A 12,627-nucleotide genomic window follows, 5' to 3' on the forward strand; every position below is an offset into this window, starting at 1 on the left:
GTGTTTTCTATGTAGATGTATCACAGTTGTGTTGCACACTCACAACACGACACAACCGTGACACATCTACTCAGAAAACACTTTGAGCCCTGAAAATGATTTAAATAAATATCGAAACATTGGCACAATAAAGAAAATGTTTTTCTCACCCTCACACAAGACCGCATCTCCAAATAATCATTATATATAAAATATTACAATAAATTAGACATATAATTACAAACTCATTATTAGAAGCTATTTACATAAAAAGTATTATTATTTAACTAAAATAATTTTCAATTTAAGTAAATGTGTACAAAAAATTCCCCACAAAAAAAAATTGTATATACATATATGACATAAGGGATTGTTTTTAGAATAAAAATAAATACAAAATGTTTTATGTACAACTTTTTAATATGTGCTCTACATCAAATGTCAAATATTGTTCATCTTATAATCCAGCTTTAATTTAGCAATCACAAGTTATGATTTGATCAATTTTTCATCATGAAGCCACATTACAAATACATACAGTTATGATCCCAAAACATAAAATTCACATTTGTATTTCACTTTTTTTCAAATATTGCACTTAGAAGATCTAATACATGAGTATTGTCATTTTGCTTTTCCTCCTTATACGGAACTGCTTTCTTTCCAGAGGATCTTTTCCCAGGAGTTCCTTCTGTTAATATTTTATGCGCTTCATCAGACAATTTGACATGAAACATTTGCTTATTAAGAATTGGTACAACTAGATTGTAGGTATCTGTAATTATATAAACAACATAAACTTTGACATATTAAATGGTAAGAGGGTGGGTTAAAAAAAGCTAAATTTCTTGAATTTGTTGTTGATTTCATTTATTAGTGAGTTTAAGCTGGGAAGAAATCACTAGTACGATAAAATTGGGCCCACGCTGGAACTGACTGCTACTAAGGAAAATTTACTTGCCTGACGAGCTCTCACAATGGAACCAACTTGTCACAGCCATTTGTCATTTAGTAGTGGTTGTTTTCGTGTTAGGCATGAATTTGGAATGTTTTTTGGGTATTTTAAAAGCAATTTTTTGACTTGAACGATTTTCAAGGTTTTTTGGTATTTTACAGACAATTTGTTGATTGGAATGATTTTTTGGTATTTTAAAAGCAATTTCTTGATTGGATTTTTTTGATATTTCAAAAGCAATTTATTGAATCCAAGAATTACTTTTTCTGGCTGGGTGCATGGTTATTATGCCCATTTCATTTTCTCCTAAATATAGTTGTGAGAGAAGAACAGACCCAAAAAATACTACAGTTGAATGTGAATTTTTTTTTTTTTTTTTTTTTTTTTTTTAAGAAGAAATATAAATAATTTATGTGATTTTTGTCAAACCTGCAAGCACAGTTGCAATCAATTACATTCCCTAAGTTGGAAAAGTTTGTGTGAAGTTGGCCAAAAGAGATTAATAAAAATAAGTTCCAGTGTGAGAGCAGCCTAAAAAAAGTATGGAGTTTTTAAAATATGGGGATCAAATCAAAAGGGACACCAGATGATGCAAAGCTGATCAGTGCAGTCAAGGCTGAGCTAATTCCATGATTTAACGTTTAAAGCAAATATAATATAAATTTATTTTTTCTATTGAAATTCACAATTTTTTACTGACCCTAAAATATTTAAAATTAGAATAAAAATAATACCCACCAATTTTACTATTCAAAACCTTCACAGTGTCTTCATACTTGTTGACCTCATCATTCCAATAATCTTCTTCACTTTTATCTAAAGGTACAGGGCCTATTTTTCCTCTAACTTTAAAAAGTGATTCCTTCAACTTGTACAACTCTTCTCTAATATCCTTTTGAAGAGTAATCCATTGCGGGGTGAATCCGTTATCAATCAAAACCTTTAACAAAAAAAAAAAATAATTAAAATAACTGACAATAATATTAAAATGTGTGGCAAACCTGGTTCATTTTATGCGTGACAAAATCGACATAAGGATTGTGAGATGAGTGTAAGCCTTTTAACGGTTTTCCAGCACCGCTCAAATTGTCAAATTCACCGCGGGTCATCGATTCCTGAATAAGGTCCTCAACCAAACGGTCCATACCAAACCTTACAAAAATCAACCAAACCTAAAATGCCATGTAATATTAATCTAATAAAAGTTAATCCAATTAGTTTTGATTGCAAGACCACATCAGGGATGCACCAATAGTGTCTGTTGCCTGTGTTTCCTGGTCCTTTCTGGTCATGCTGTCATATACATTTTGCAGTTATCAGTGGTTAGTCTAATGATCTCATAGATATGTACATCTATTGTCTCCAGCAGGATGACAACCCGTAGACTGGGTGACTGTACAACTGGAGTAGCCCTTCATATTCATACACGACTTGAATAGCCCATGTTGCAAGTTGCATGCGGTTTGAATAGAAAATTAATGTTGGTGAAGTAAATAATAGAGTATCCCTATACAATGTCTAGTAGTGTGATATCAATTCAGTATTCCTGGTACAGAACAAGAAAAGCGAGAAAGTTGTAGGCACATCCTTACACTGAAAATACTATAAATTGTAGGTTATTCCTTTCAACTTTTAAGTGTGTAATACCGGAAATATTTCCACATCTGCCACAAATTTTAAATTGAACACTTGTTAATTTATTGCATACACCAATGGTTTGAATGCAATTGAGAGACTGAAAGCATGTCAGAAACATGTCAGCTTCCCTAGTATCCACAACGTCTGAGTCTAAAACCACCTGATTACAACAGGTCTCTTCGTTGCAAAGTATCTCAGTTACTCAGAGACTTGTGTATCCCTGTGTGAGAAGGGTCTAAATGTTAGTAATGTTGTAAGTAATTTTAATTGAAAACTTCTACAATTTAAGTAAGAGAACTCATGGACTTCGTAGAACTCATGGCCAGGATTGCCATATTCTCATAACACCCAAAACCACCACTGAAAATAGTAAAATGCAAATGTGTCATACCACCAACCAGCGAGAATAGCAGACCAAAATTATAGGAAACAATAATAATTTAATTTCCTCCTGAAATCTCTAACACTTTAACTAATTCAGTGCACCTTTGATTGGATCTTTATATGTGCATCCATTATTAAAAATAACTTACCCAGTTCTAACATCTTTGATTTTTTTCTTGTTCAAACTTTCTTTTGCTATCAAATCCTGTGAATATTTATCATTAAGCTTTTTAATCCTATATTCGGTCACATTTTCCATAGCTTTGTTCACTTTAAACTGTGTAAATTGGCGCTGACGTTGTGACGGCGTTCCTGATCCATAGCCCCCATAGCTTAAATACTGTCTGTGCTGTGGTGCTGTATGCTAATCAATATTTGAAAGTTAAATGAAATTATTATTTTAACCTTTGATGTTCAGTGACTGTTAGTTAATGTTGGAGATCGTGCCACGATAAGGAAAATGTTTTTCTAAACCTATTTCACACCAGACCGCATCTCACGATCTCCAAATAATAATTATTTTAACTATGAACATGTTTTTCAAAAATATATTTTACTTGAATATCATGTTCTTCGACATCTTTCTCCTTGTAATAAAGGCCATATTCTCCTTCACATTCGTCTTTATTAAATCTTTTACGAGCATAATGATCTTGGAGGGTTCTGTATGCTGTTTCTATCTGAAATAAATATACATACTAAAAATAGGGTAGACCATAATTTCTAAGTAAAAATGAGAAAATAATTTCTAATAATTTTCTCAATACAAATTAATTTATTGTAAATTTAATGAAATCAAAAATCACCTGTTGGAATTTTATGGGATCGGCTTCTGGACTTTTGCTATCAGGATGGTAACGCTTCACCAAATCCAGGAAAGCTTGCCTCACCATTTCTTGGTCCGATCCTTCTGGTATACCCAACACGAGATAGCAATGCTATTAAAACAGAAATTTACTCTTCAGACTCTCAATACACATCGATCAAAAGCACAGTTAGTTACCTTAAATAACTTTTCACTACAATTACACCATCTTTGAACTTGAGTGTTGAAATTAATATTAACTAGAAGCTGTCTAAAAGGAAACTGTCGGAGAAGGAAAATCATGTGGATGATACTATTCGATGGCTCGTTTTCAAAGTAGAACTATCATTATTTGTCACTGTTTTTAAAACTCAAAATTTTCAGCAAACAGATGTAAATTACTTCATTCTGTCATCTTAATTTAGAGAAGTAAAAAATTAACAAAGCAAATGTATAAATAGTCCAAGGTCAATAGTTTGGTGTTTAAACTAGCCTTTTGAATTTGTATAATTAAAATTTTAATTAATAATTATAAAAGAGCTAATAGTTGACACAGAATTTTACTTTATAACTTACTTTAAATAGACAATATTTACTTGTTTTTCCTTACACTGCTAATTTTAATTTGAATAGAGGAAGCTACAATCTGATGAATAAGGAAGGTAAATCACAAAATCCAAAAGCTGATAAGGCAACACCAAAACACTGTGTTATCATTAAGTTTTCCCCTTTTTAACACAAAACCCTGCTCTTTTTTTTCTGTAAATAATTTATTTAAATATCATAAAATTTAAAAAGTACATATATTTGTATTTATTAGTGTGATCACAGATCAATGCAGCTAGTATTTGAGTTCCCTTTTTTAATTGTTGGAGGAAACAGGATTGAGAGTTAATGTATTTATTAGAGTGAAATGTGAGAGGGCTGATGGTGGACAGATAAGACCAAGGTCTGACCCCTGTCTCCAAAAAACTCAAGATAAAATAAATATAATATGCAAATTAGATAATGTGTTAAGTCAATGTTGGTGCACGATCATTTTATGACAATTATAAAAAATCTTACTACACCTCCCCATTTCATCGTAAAAAAGTTTTAAATTAATTCTATTACTTAATAGTTATTGTGTTACTTGTGGTATTACTCACTCACTAGAACTGTTGCACACTAGTAGTTCTAGTACACTAGAAATGCTTTTCAATTATTAAATTCACTAATTTTCGTGGTCCGCTTGACCAATTAATATCTTTCAATTAATTAAGGAATTTAGTCGAGATAAAAAAAGTCAGTGTCACAAGCAGGATTGAGCTACCTCAAGTGGTAGTAGTAGCGGCATATCTAGCCGAAGGTTGTGGGTTCGAATCCCGCTCGTGACACTGACTTTTTTCTCTCGACTACAATCCTTTTCAATTATTGAAAACAAATTTTTTTAGTAGCACGGCTATCAAAAATTATTCTGCCCTTTCTGAACAGAAAATAAATTTTGTCATTTCATTTTCATAAATTAAATAACCGTGCAAAATTACAAATAATTGAATGATTTTTAATTGATTAATTTTTGTTTTAAATTTAAACAATATCCTTAAGTACATACTTAACTATCTGTATACCAATTGACCGCTATCTTATCATTATCCATGATTGCTAACAATACAATGATATCAGCCTTTGATACAAGACTGTATTTGAAGTAGTAATAGTGACTAAAATTCAATCTATGTGTATTCTTGAAAGCATTAATACGCATAATGGTTTCAGTTGCCAAGTGGTTTAACGACAGTGCGCAGAATTTTGAATTGTGGGCCAAAGACATTTGGAATGATATTATTAAGCTTGAGAAGCATCATATCATTCTGTGTATTGCACTCTCCATTGTGTTCTCAATTCTAATCTTTTTGGTAATCAAAATATTGCAATGTATTTGGTCCCTGTGCTGCCATACTACACGTAAATACCCTGTATTCGTGCCGAGGACAAAAACCATCAACAATTATTCAGCGATCCCTTCAGAATATCATGCGCCAAGCAATCCGATGATCAGTCACAAGTATAGTCCAGTAGATATGGAAATGAAGAGTTACAAATCACAGTCTGATATCATAATAGGACAACGGAGACAGAGGGATGTGTATGTATAAAACTAAATTGTCATTCATGTAAACATAATCCTTTATAAACTTTTTAAATAATGGTTCAATAAATTTTATTTTTTAACAAGGCAATAACATTTATTTAAATATAAATAAAACAAACCATTTTTATTCTAATAATAGGAATAACATTATTTCTATACAACTGAATGTTTCAAGAGTGAATAGTTTAGCATTTTAAAATTGTGATTCTCTGATAAGAATTTTTTCTGCTTAATAATATATTGCAAGAATTAACATTGTGAATCACATTTAAAAAATAACAATGTTATTTAATCCAAAGTTAAAAAAATTCAAAGCAGTTTTCCCATGAATTATATTTAAATTTTATATTTGTATTACACAGTTGTAATTATATATATATATTTTTTAATAAACTAAAAGTCAATCAACATTTTATTTTAACAAGAATTTAATAAATACAAGTTTCCCATTAACAAAGGAAAAAAATACTCAAAATCAATAATTAATCATTTGTTTAACAAAAATACATTTTAAAAAAGCAACTCTTAAGATATAATAACTATACGAGAATTACCGTAATTTAATAATCACTGATAGTTATATAGTTATGTATATTATTTTTTTAAATTTAATTGGAATGCTTTTTGGTTAACATTTATCTTTGGCATATAACAAGGTAACTAAACTGGAAAGTTTGCTTGCACAAAACGTGTTTACAGTCTTATGAAAGTAATTATAAAAGTAAAACAGGTTGTTATTTTATTTGTACAAATGATATGGCTTAATGTATTTCTCCTGACAGGTAATGAACCTATTATTGTGTCTATAAAATGGATTTTCTTAGGAAATTTTTAAATACAACAATCTATTTACTACTAATTTGGAGAAATCACAATATTGACTGCCATATGAAAAATTTTAATTCTAGTTATCACTGAGACTTGAGTGTGTACAATAGTGAGGTGACAACAATCACGATAGAAAAATCACAATCTTTAATATTGTTTAAATGATAAATCAAACTTTAAAATTGATGTATTAACTAGCAAATTTTAGTACATTGAAGCATTATACTAAAAATACCTTTTAAATCAAACTACTTTTTAACAGTTACAAAACTACTAGTGATATCAAATAATGCTTTTCTTATGCTTAGTTATTTATTTTCACCTATGAACATTTTTTTTATTATTGTAAAAATCAATATTAATAGATAAGAGGACTAGTAACAGTCATAACAAAGTTAGTTATAAAGTTTTTTCATTCTAGTATCCTTCACCATCTAAATCTTCTTTAAGCAAAAGATTATCTTTAGAGGGTGTAGTTCCTTGATTCAAAATCGCCTTTGCTGTAGGTGTTCTTTTCTTTCTTCCAGTGAACACTCTCGCCAACTGGGAAAATTTCTTCTTTGACACTAGTAGAAAATATTTTTATATTAGACCAACTCTCTTTTCTTTATCTTAGAGCTTACTTCTCTGTACCTCAGGATAACAATTGTGGATAAAAACACAAATAACAAACACATTCACAAAAATTAGGTAAAGCATTCACTCTACCCCAGAATACTCGATATTCGTCAGGGTAATTGGAATAAGGCCCCCCACATTCATGCTAGTAAATTACATTCACACATTTATTCACACTACCCCAGAGTATGATATTCCTTGTGGTAATTGGGGATTAGCCCTCCATTCATGCTAATACATACATTTATTCAAATAAATAACACATATCACATAAAAAAGGTACAAAGATCTGTATACAATTAAAAATATTTATATTCCAATAAATAGATATTGGATTGGCGATCTGTACCTGCTTACTTTACTTTTTACTAACTAAAGATTTCTTTTTAAAATTGTACACTTTTAACAGTAGTAAAATAAATTAAAACTGTATTATGTTGTAAAGTTGAAGAAATATTGCTGACGATATTAAACAACAAAATTGTTTTAAGTTGAAAATACAAACCTTTTCCCATATTCCTCAGTCTTTCTTTAAACAGATCATCTTCACCCATGCGTCCAGGAAAGCTTGCTAATCGTTCCTCAGGAGGGCTATCTGTGAAGTTAATCATATCATTAAATATCCTTTTATCAATATGTATCTCCGTTTTATTACCATTTTCTAGCGTTGTAAGGAAATCCTTGTTCCATCTTAGCTCAGTCATGAATTCTTCATTTTGAAGTAACATGGCTATTCGTTCGTCCTCTATGTCAGCTTCCATCTAAATTATACCAGTATTATCACAAATTTTAGACTGTTAATTATACAAAAAGTACAAGACATCATTTAGAAGAAAAACTATGTTTATTCATTTTTGTAATGGCCTTTGCATATAGTCAAGGAACGTAAATCTCATATGCAATGTATAATCGTTTTTTGGAGTTAGGGTGAGCGAAAAAAAGGGCCAGGGCAATGGTGAGAATCGAACTGATGACCACGGGGTCTAGAGCCTAGAGTCACGCTGGCCACTCAGAAAAATGATCTTTTATTCAATTAATAAATTTTGTTGTGTTTGTTGAAGACAAGTTTAACATGTCGACTGCGTACTGTTAGGTTTCCATCATATGTCATCAGCATGTCCTCCTGGGTGCAGTGGACACATGGTCTGCATCAACCTCTTTATAGTTTTCAATCTTTATCCCCACTTCATTCACTTTTGATTCAAATTCCTCACTGGCTCATTCGCCGGCTCACGAAGACCTTATAAATCATTTATTCAATTGTAATTTTTTATAGTTATTTTGCGAAAACCACCAAAATTTGAATTTCTCTGTAAATATTGTTTTATTTAAATTTAATATTTGTCCATTTTATATGATTTTGAATAAAAATAAGTTGAATGACTGTGATTTTTTTATTTACCTACCAAAATTGAATGAAAGTTCTGCCGATTGCCCAATTTATTTACTTATCACTGCAGGTGATGCAACTCTTGTGTCATTAAATTTTTATTACTTTCATAAACAATAAAACAACATTTTAATTTTAAGTACCCAGGCTATTTTACGTACTAAATTAGGTTCTATCAACTGAGTCATAGTCTGATTTTAATATGTTGGTTTGACTCTTTTGATTATTTTAAGATTGCATAGAAAAACAACACAAGATGAAAATATTATTCAACTCAAATTTATCTGTAAATCTCTTTTTAACGGTTAGCAAATTGAAAGAAGCCAATGTAATCGTTTTGACCTTTCAATGTTCGATTCTTGTATTTCATAAGAATCTTATTAGAAACATCTACCCACTTTGGCAAAAAAGAATTCTGCCTTGAGCCTTCTTTCTTCTCGTTTTATCCACCGTCTCCTAGTCCTGATTTTATTCCAAAGAGCGGCAAACCACATTTTACACCATTTACAAAATGAATGTCGAAAAACAAAGTCAGGGTGAATTGATTTAACAACTACTGACTACTTTAGGGTGAGGGAGAGTTCAAAAGGGCAATTACTGACCTGTTTAGTGTCATGTGAGAGACGCAGGAAGTCGTGTGGGAGTGGAATCAAGAGGGGAGGATTCCAGCCTTTAACCATCCTGAGTGTTTCTTTAATATCAGAGACCCTGCCAGACAAATGTTTTAAGCAGTAGTGGTAAGTGGGAGAAATAAACCAAATATTGCAAAGCTACAAAATATTATTTGTTAAGGATAATTGGTTAAGTGAAATGAACAAATTAAATATTTCCTATTTGGCTTAAGTATAATATAAAAATTTCAATTTATTGTAGTTGATGCAGTTAATTTGTAAATTAATAATTGAAAGCAACACCAAAGATAATTTTACTGGCATAAAACTTGGAAAGAGCAAGAATTGCAAATTATTCAAAATGCAATTTTTTAAAAATATTTGTCATAAATAAAGAAAATGCTTACACTCCTGCTCCATCTGGTTCATCATGGTCAGATAATGCCGTCGTTTCTACAATTTCGTTTCGAATTTTTTCATTTTCATTATCAGAACTCATGGCCAAAAGCTGGTCTATTGTTGTGTCAACAGCGCCTTGGTTGGATCTCAGCACAGCCTACAAGGAAAAAAAACTATATTATTCAGTGAAATTTTGAATTTATGAATATATTTGTTAGGGTGAGACTTTTCACAATGATCTGTGAGAATCACCTACCAGCCAGGGGTCAGTCTTGGTATCCTGCCTATCAAAATTAGGGGAAAATCAAAAACTTTTCAGTCCCCAAAACATAGAAATTAGAAGTATACATTCACACTCATACTTAAATATTCTTAATATTCTTCTTCTTATTATTATTATTCGTTTGATTCCAGTGTTCCACAATTCAAACCTGACATACGTATAAATGGGCTTTTGTTCAAAAACACCAGCACCCCAAGGGTTCATATAACCTCATAGTTGAACTCTCGTAAAAATAAGATTGGTCTTTACAGTCATGTTGGTCTGGCTGGTTTTATCTCACATTCTATCAAAATAGAGGTAAAATCAAACATTTCTCAGTCATTTATCCATAGGCATAAAAACTGGATGAATCTCAACCAAGAAAACCAAAATCTATCTCTACCTCAATAGGTAAGAATTACGCAAAAATAATAGGCCTTTATACTGGACTTTTTTTTTTCATTGCCCATTTAATCATCACTTCAAAAAAATTGAAAAAAGACAGAAACGTGTCGACTTTGTCATGAAGTGGCAGACATCAAAATATGTCCTTTGTGACTACAAATTGTTGATAAGGAAACAGTCCTCTTCAGAAAGGCGATATTGATACCTACAAAAATAAGCAAAGAGGAACTTTGGAAAGTGCTAAACTACCTTAAAGGTAGTGCAATTTTCGAGGCTTGCAAATAAAGAAGGGTCAATTCCACAAAAGATCATTTATGTTGCAGTTGAAGACTGGTCACCAGTGACCCCAGAAAAAAAAAAGTGTAAATTAAAGATCAAACATTTCTCACTGTCATGCGTAAGTATAAAAAAATGTGGGAATTCACCAAGTGCAAAGCAATAAAATAAATTGCTCAACATTACAACTAGAAAAACAAAAACCACTATCTAATTACCAAAAGCCACTAATTAAGAAAATAATTAAATTAATGAAAGCCTTTGTACCATTTGATTATCACTCAACAAAAAAATAAATAAATAAAAAATGGAAAACTGAGACAGAAACCTGATGACTCTATCATGAAGTGGCATTGATATCTACTTACTAACTTAACACACTAGGGCGATATTGACACTTAAAGAAAAAAGCAAAAATCCAGAAACTACCGGTAGTGCACTTTTCAAGGCTTGCTAATAACGCATGGTAAATTTCACAGTGGATAACAAAACCTGCAGATAATAAGAAACCCCTTAAATGTCAAGTCCCGATCAGACAGACACTTTGTCGTCAATGTTATATATGAACTAATCAATAATGTACTTTCAATAAGAAGATATAATGTATAGTAACATAAATAAAGTTTATTCCACACAGGAGAACAATATACATACAAGTTATATATTAGTTATAATTATTATCCATAATTTACATACATCAATAAGTATGCACCTACACATATCAAAACAAAAGAAGAAAAAACTAGGGGACAACAGCGGATAAATGAAAGCGTGGATAACGAGAATTTACTATAGAGCTTAGGTCACAGTGACCGAAGAAATAAAGTGAAAGTTAAAAATGAAGCATTTCACACTGACATTGATTCATGTGCAAAGTATTATTAGAATAAAATGTTATATAAAAGAACATAATAACAATATAATAATAATCTCTTAAGCCCCCACCTCAATCACATCATCATCCATTTCCGGAAACATTGTTTTAAAATCAGCCATCGCCTGGTGGAACTCAAGCTGGGTAGTTGATTGCTGCTGTTGCTGATGCTGTTGCACAGTAGCCATCCTTTACAAAATATTTTCTACAATTTAATAGTACTTCAACGATCTTTGAAGTGGACGGGATTACGTTTGGCTTTTACATCTGAAACTTAATTGGACTGTGGTGAAATCAATTTGAAGGGTGGAATATCCGATTAGTGAATGCCCATTGGGTATTTCTCAATAATTACAGCAGAAGAATGGGGTGATTAAATTCTGTATTGAACATAAACCATGAAGAAGGTTCTTGTGTATAAACGTGATAAGGAAGGCAAAACCTCGCCTATTGTGTAGTGAGCAGAGGGCAGGCCCTTAACTGTCTTAAAAAAAATTTATATTATTATTGTTAATAATATTAACAATAATTTACCCAAACTAAAAATAATCCCTTAAAGATTTTTTATATTTATCAAGAATTTTCAGAAACCAAAGTTGGAATTTGGGCAAAGTACCATACCCTGATCTTTTAATTTTAATTTAGCATAATTAGATATGCAATTTCACATTTTTGATATGAAAAAAAAAGAAATTGTAAATGAAATATATCATATGAAATTATTACATGCTTAAATTCTCAAACTTTAAAAATGATTTTATTTTAACTTGAAGGGTATTTTTCAGAATTTCCTCGTACTTTTTCATTCATTCTTTTTTCTCTTGCTAAACTTGGGTTGGTTCAAACTTGTTCAAATCAGTGCACAAAAGTTGATATAGAAGAATATGAAAGGTGCATGGATTTAAAGACTTTTGGTAGCTATAGAGGAACTAATGCAGACATTGCCACAAAATGTACCATCATTGAAGGCACCTGTTATATACAGATATAATTGCACAAATTATAAAAAATAAAAAAGACCATAAACTAAGGGAAATAAAGCCGAATGTTGAAAATTGGAACTCAACTT

General features: G+C 31.1%; 2 protein-coding genes across 4 annotated transcripts; both read right to left on the reverse strand.

The window, feature by feature from the left end:
* Window positions 1-378: 378 nt before the first annotated feature.
* LOC106669378 (dnaJ homolog subfamily C member 28) lies at window positions 379-4,422 on the reverse strand. Of its 2 annotated transcripts, XM_014398831.2 has the most exons (8): window positions 4,338-4,422; window positions 3,960-4,176; window positions 3,763-3,894; window positions 3,514-3,636; window positions 3,106-3,320; window positions 1,936-2,086; window positions 1,673-1,874; window positions 379-754 (listed from the first exon to the last, which is right to left on the reverse strand). In XM_014398831.2, exons 2-8 carry the CDS (start codon window positions 4,062-4,064, stop codon window positions 555-557), a joined length of 1,128 nt encoding a protein of 375 aa, XP_014254317.1. In that variant the 5' UTR covers window positions 4,065-4,176; window positions 4,338-4,422; the 3' UTR covers window positions 379-554. The 2 variants fall into 2 exon arrangements, with proteins under 2 accessions (XP_014254317.1, XP_014254316.1); XM_014398830.2 differs by lacking the exon at window positions 4,338-4,422 and having other exon boundaries at window positions 3,960-4,335.
* Window positions 4,423-6,348: 1,926 nt separating this feature from the next.
* On the reverse strand, window positions 6,349-12,015 carry LOC106669379 (CUE domain-containing protein 1). Of its 2 annotated transcripts, none has more exons than XM_014398832.2 (7): window positions 11,914-12,015; window positions 11,630-11,831; window positions 9,750-9,898; window positions 9,334-9,439; window positions 7,997-8,102; window positions 7,847-7,936; window positions 6,349-7,289 (listed from the first exon to the last, which is right to left on the reverse strand). In XM_014398832.2, the coding sequence occupies exons 2-7, from the start codon at window positions 11,744-11,746 to the stop codon at window positions 7,141-7,143; spliced, it is 717 nt and encodes a 238-aa protein (XP_014254318.1). In that variant the 5' UTR covers window positions 11,747-11,831; window positions 11,914-12,015; the 3' UTR covers window positions 6,349-7,140. The 2 variants fall into 2 exon arrangements, with proteins under 2 accessions (XP_014254318.1, XP_014254319.1); XM_014398833.2 differs by having other exon boundaries at window positions 11,630-11,841; window positions 11,914-11,993.
* Window positions 12,016-12,627: the final 612 nt, after the last annotated feature.

The sequence above is a fragment of the Cimex lectularius genome, unplaced genomic scaffold (genome assembly GCF_000648675.2).
Source record: "Cimex lectularius strain Harlan isolate CLEC.00 unplaced genomic scaffold, Clec_2.1 scaffold11, whole genome shotgun sequence".
NCBI classification, from domain to species: domain Eukaryota; kingdom Metazoa; phylum Arthropoda; class Insecta; order Hemiptera; family Cimicidae; genus Cimex; species Cimex lectularius.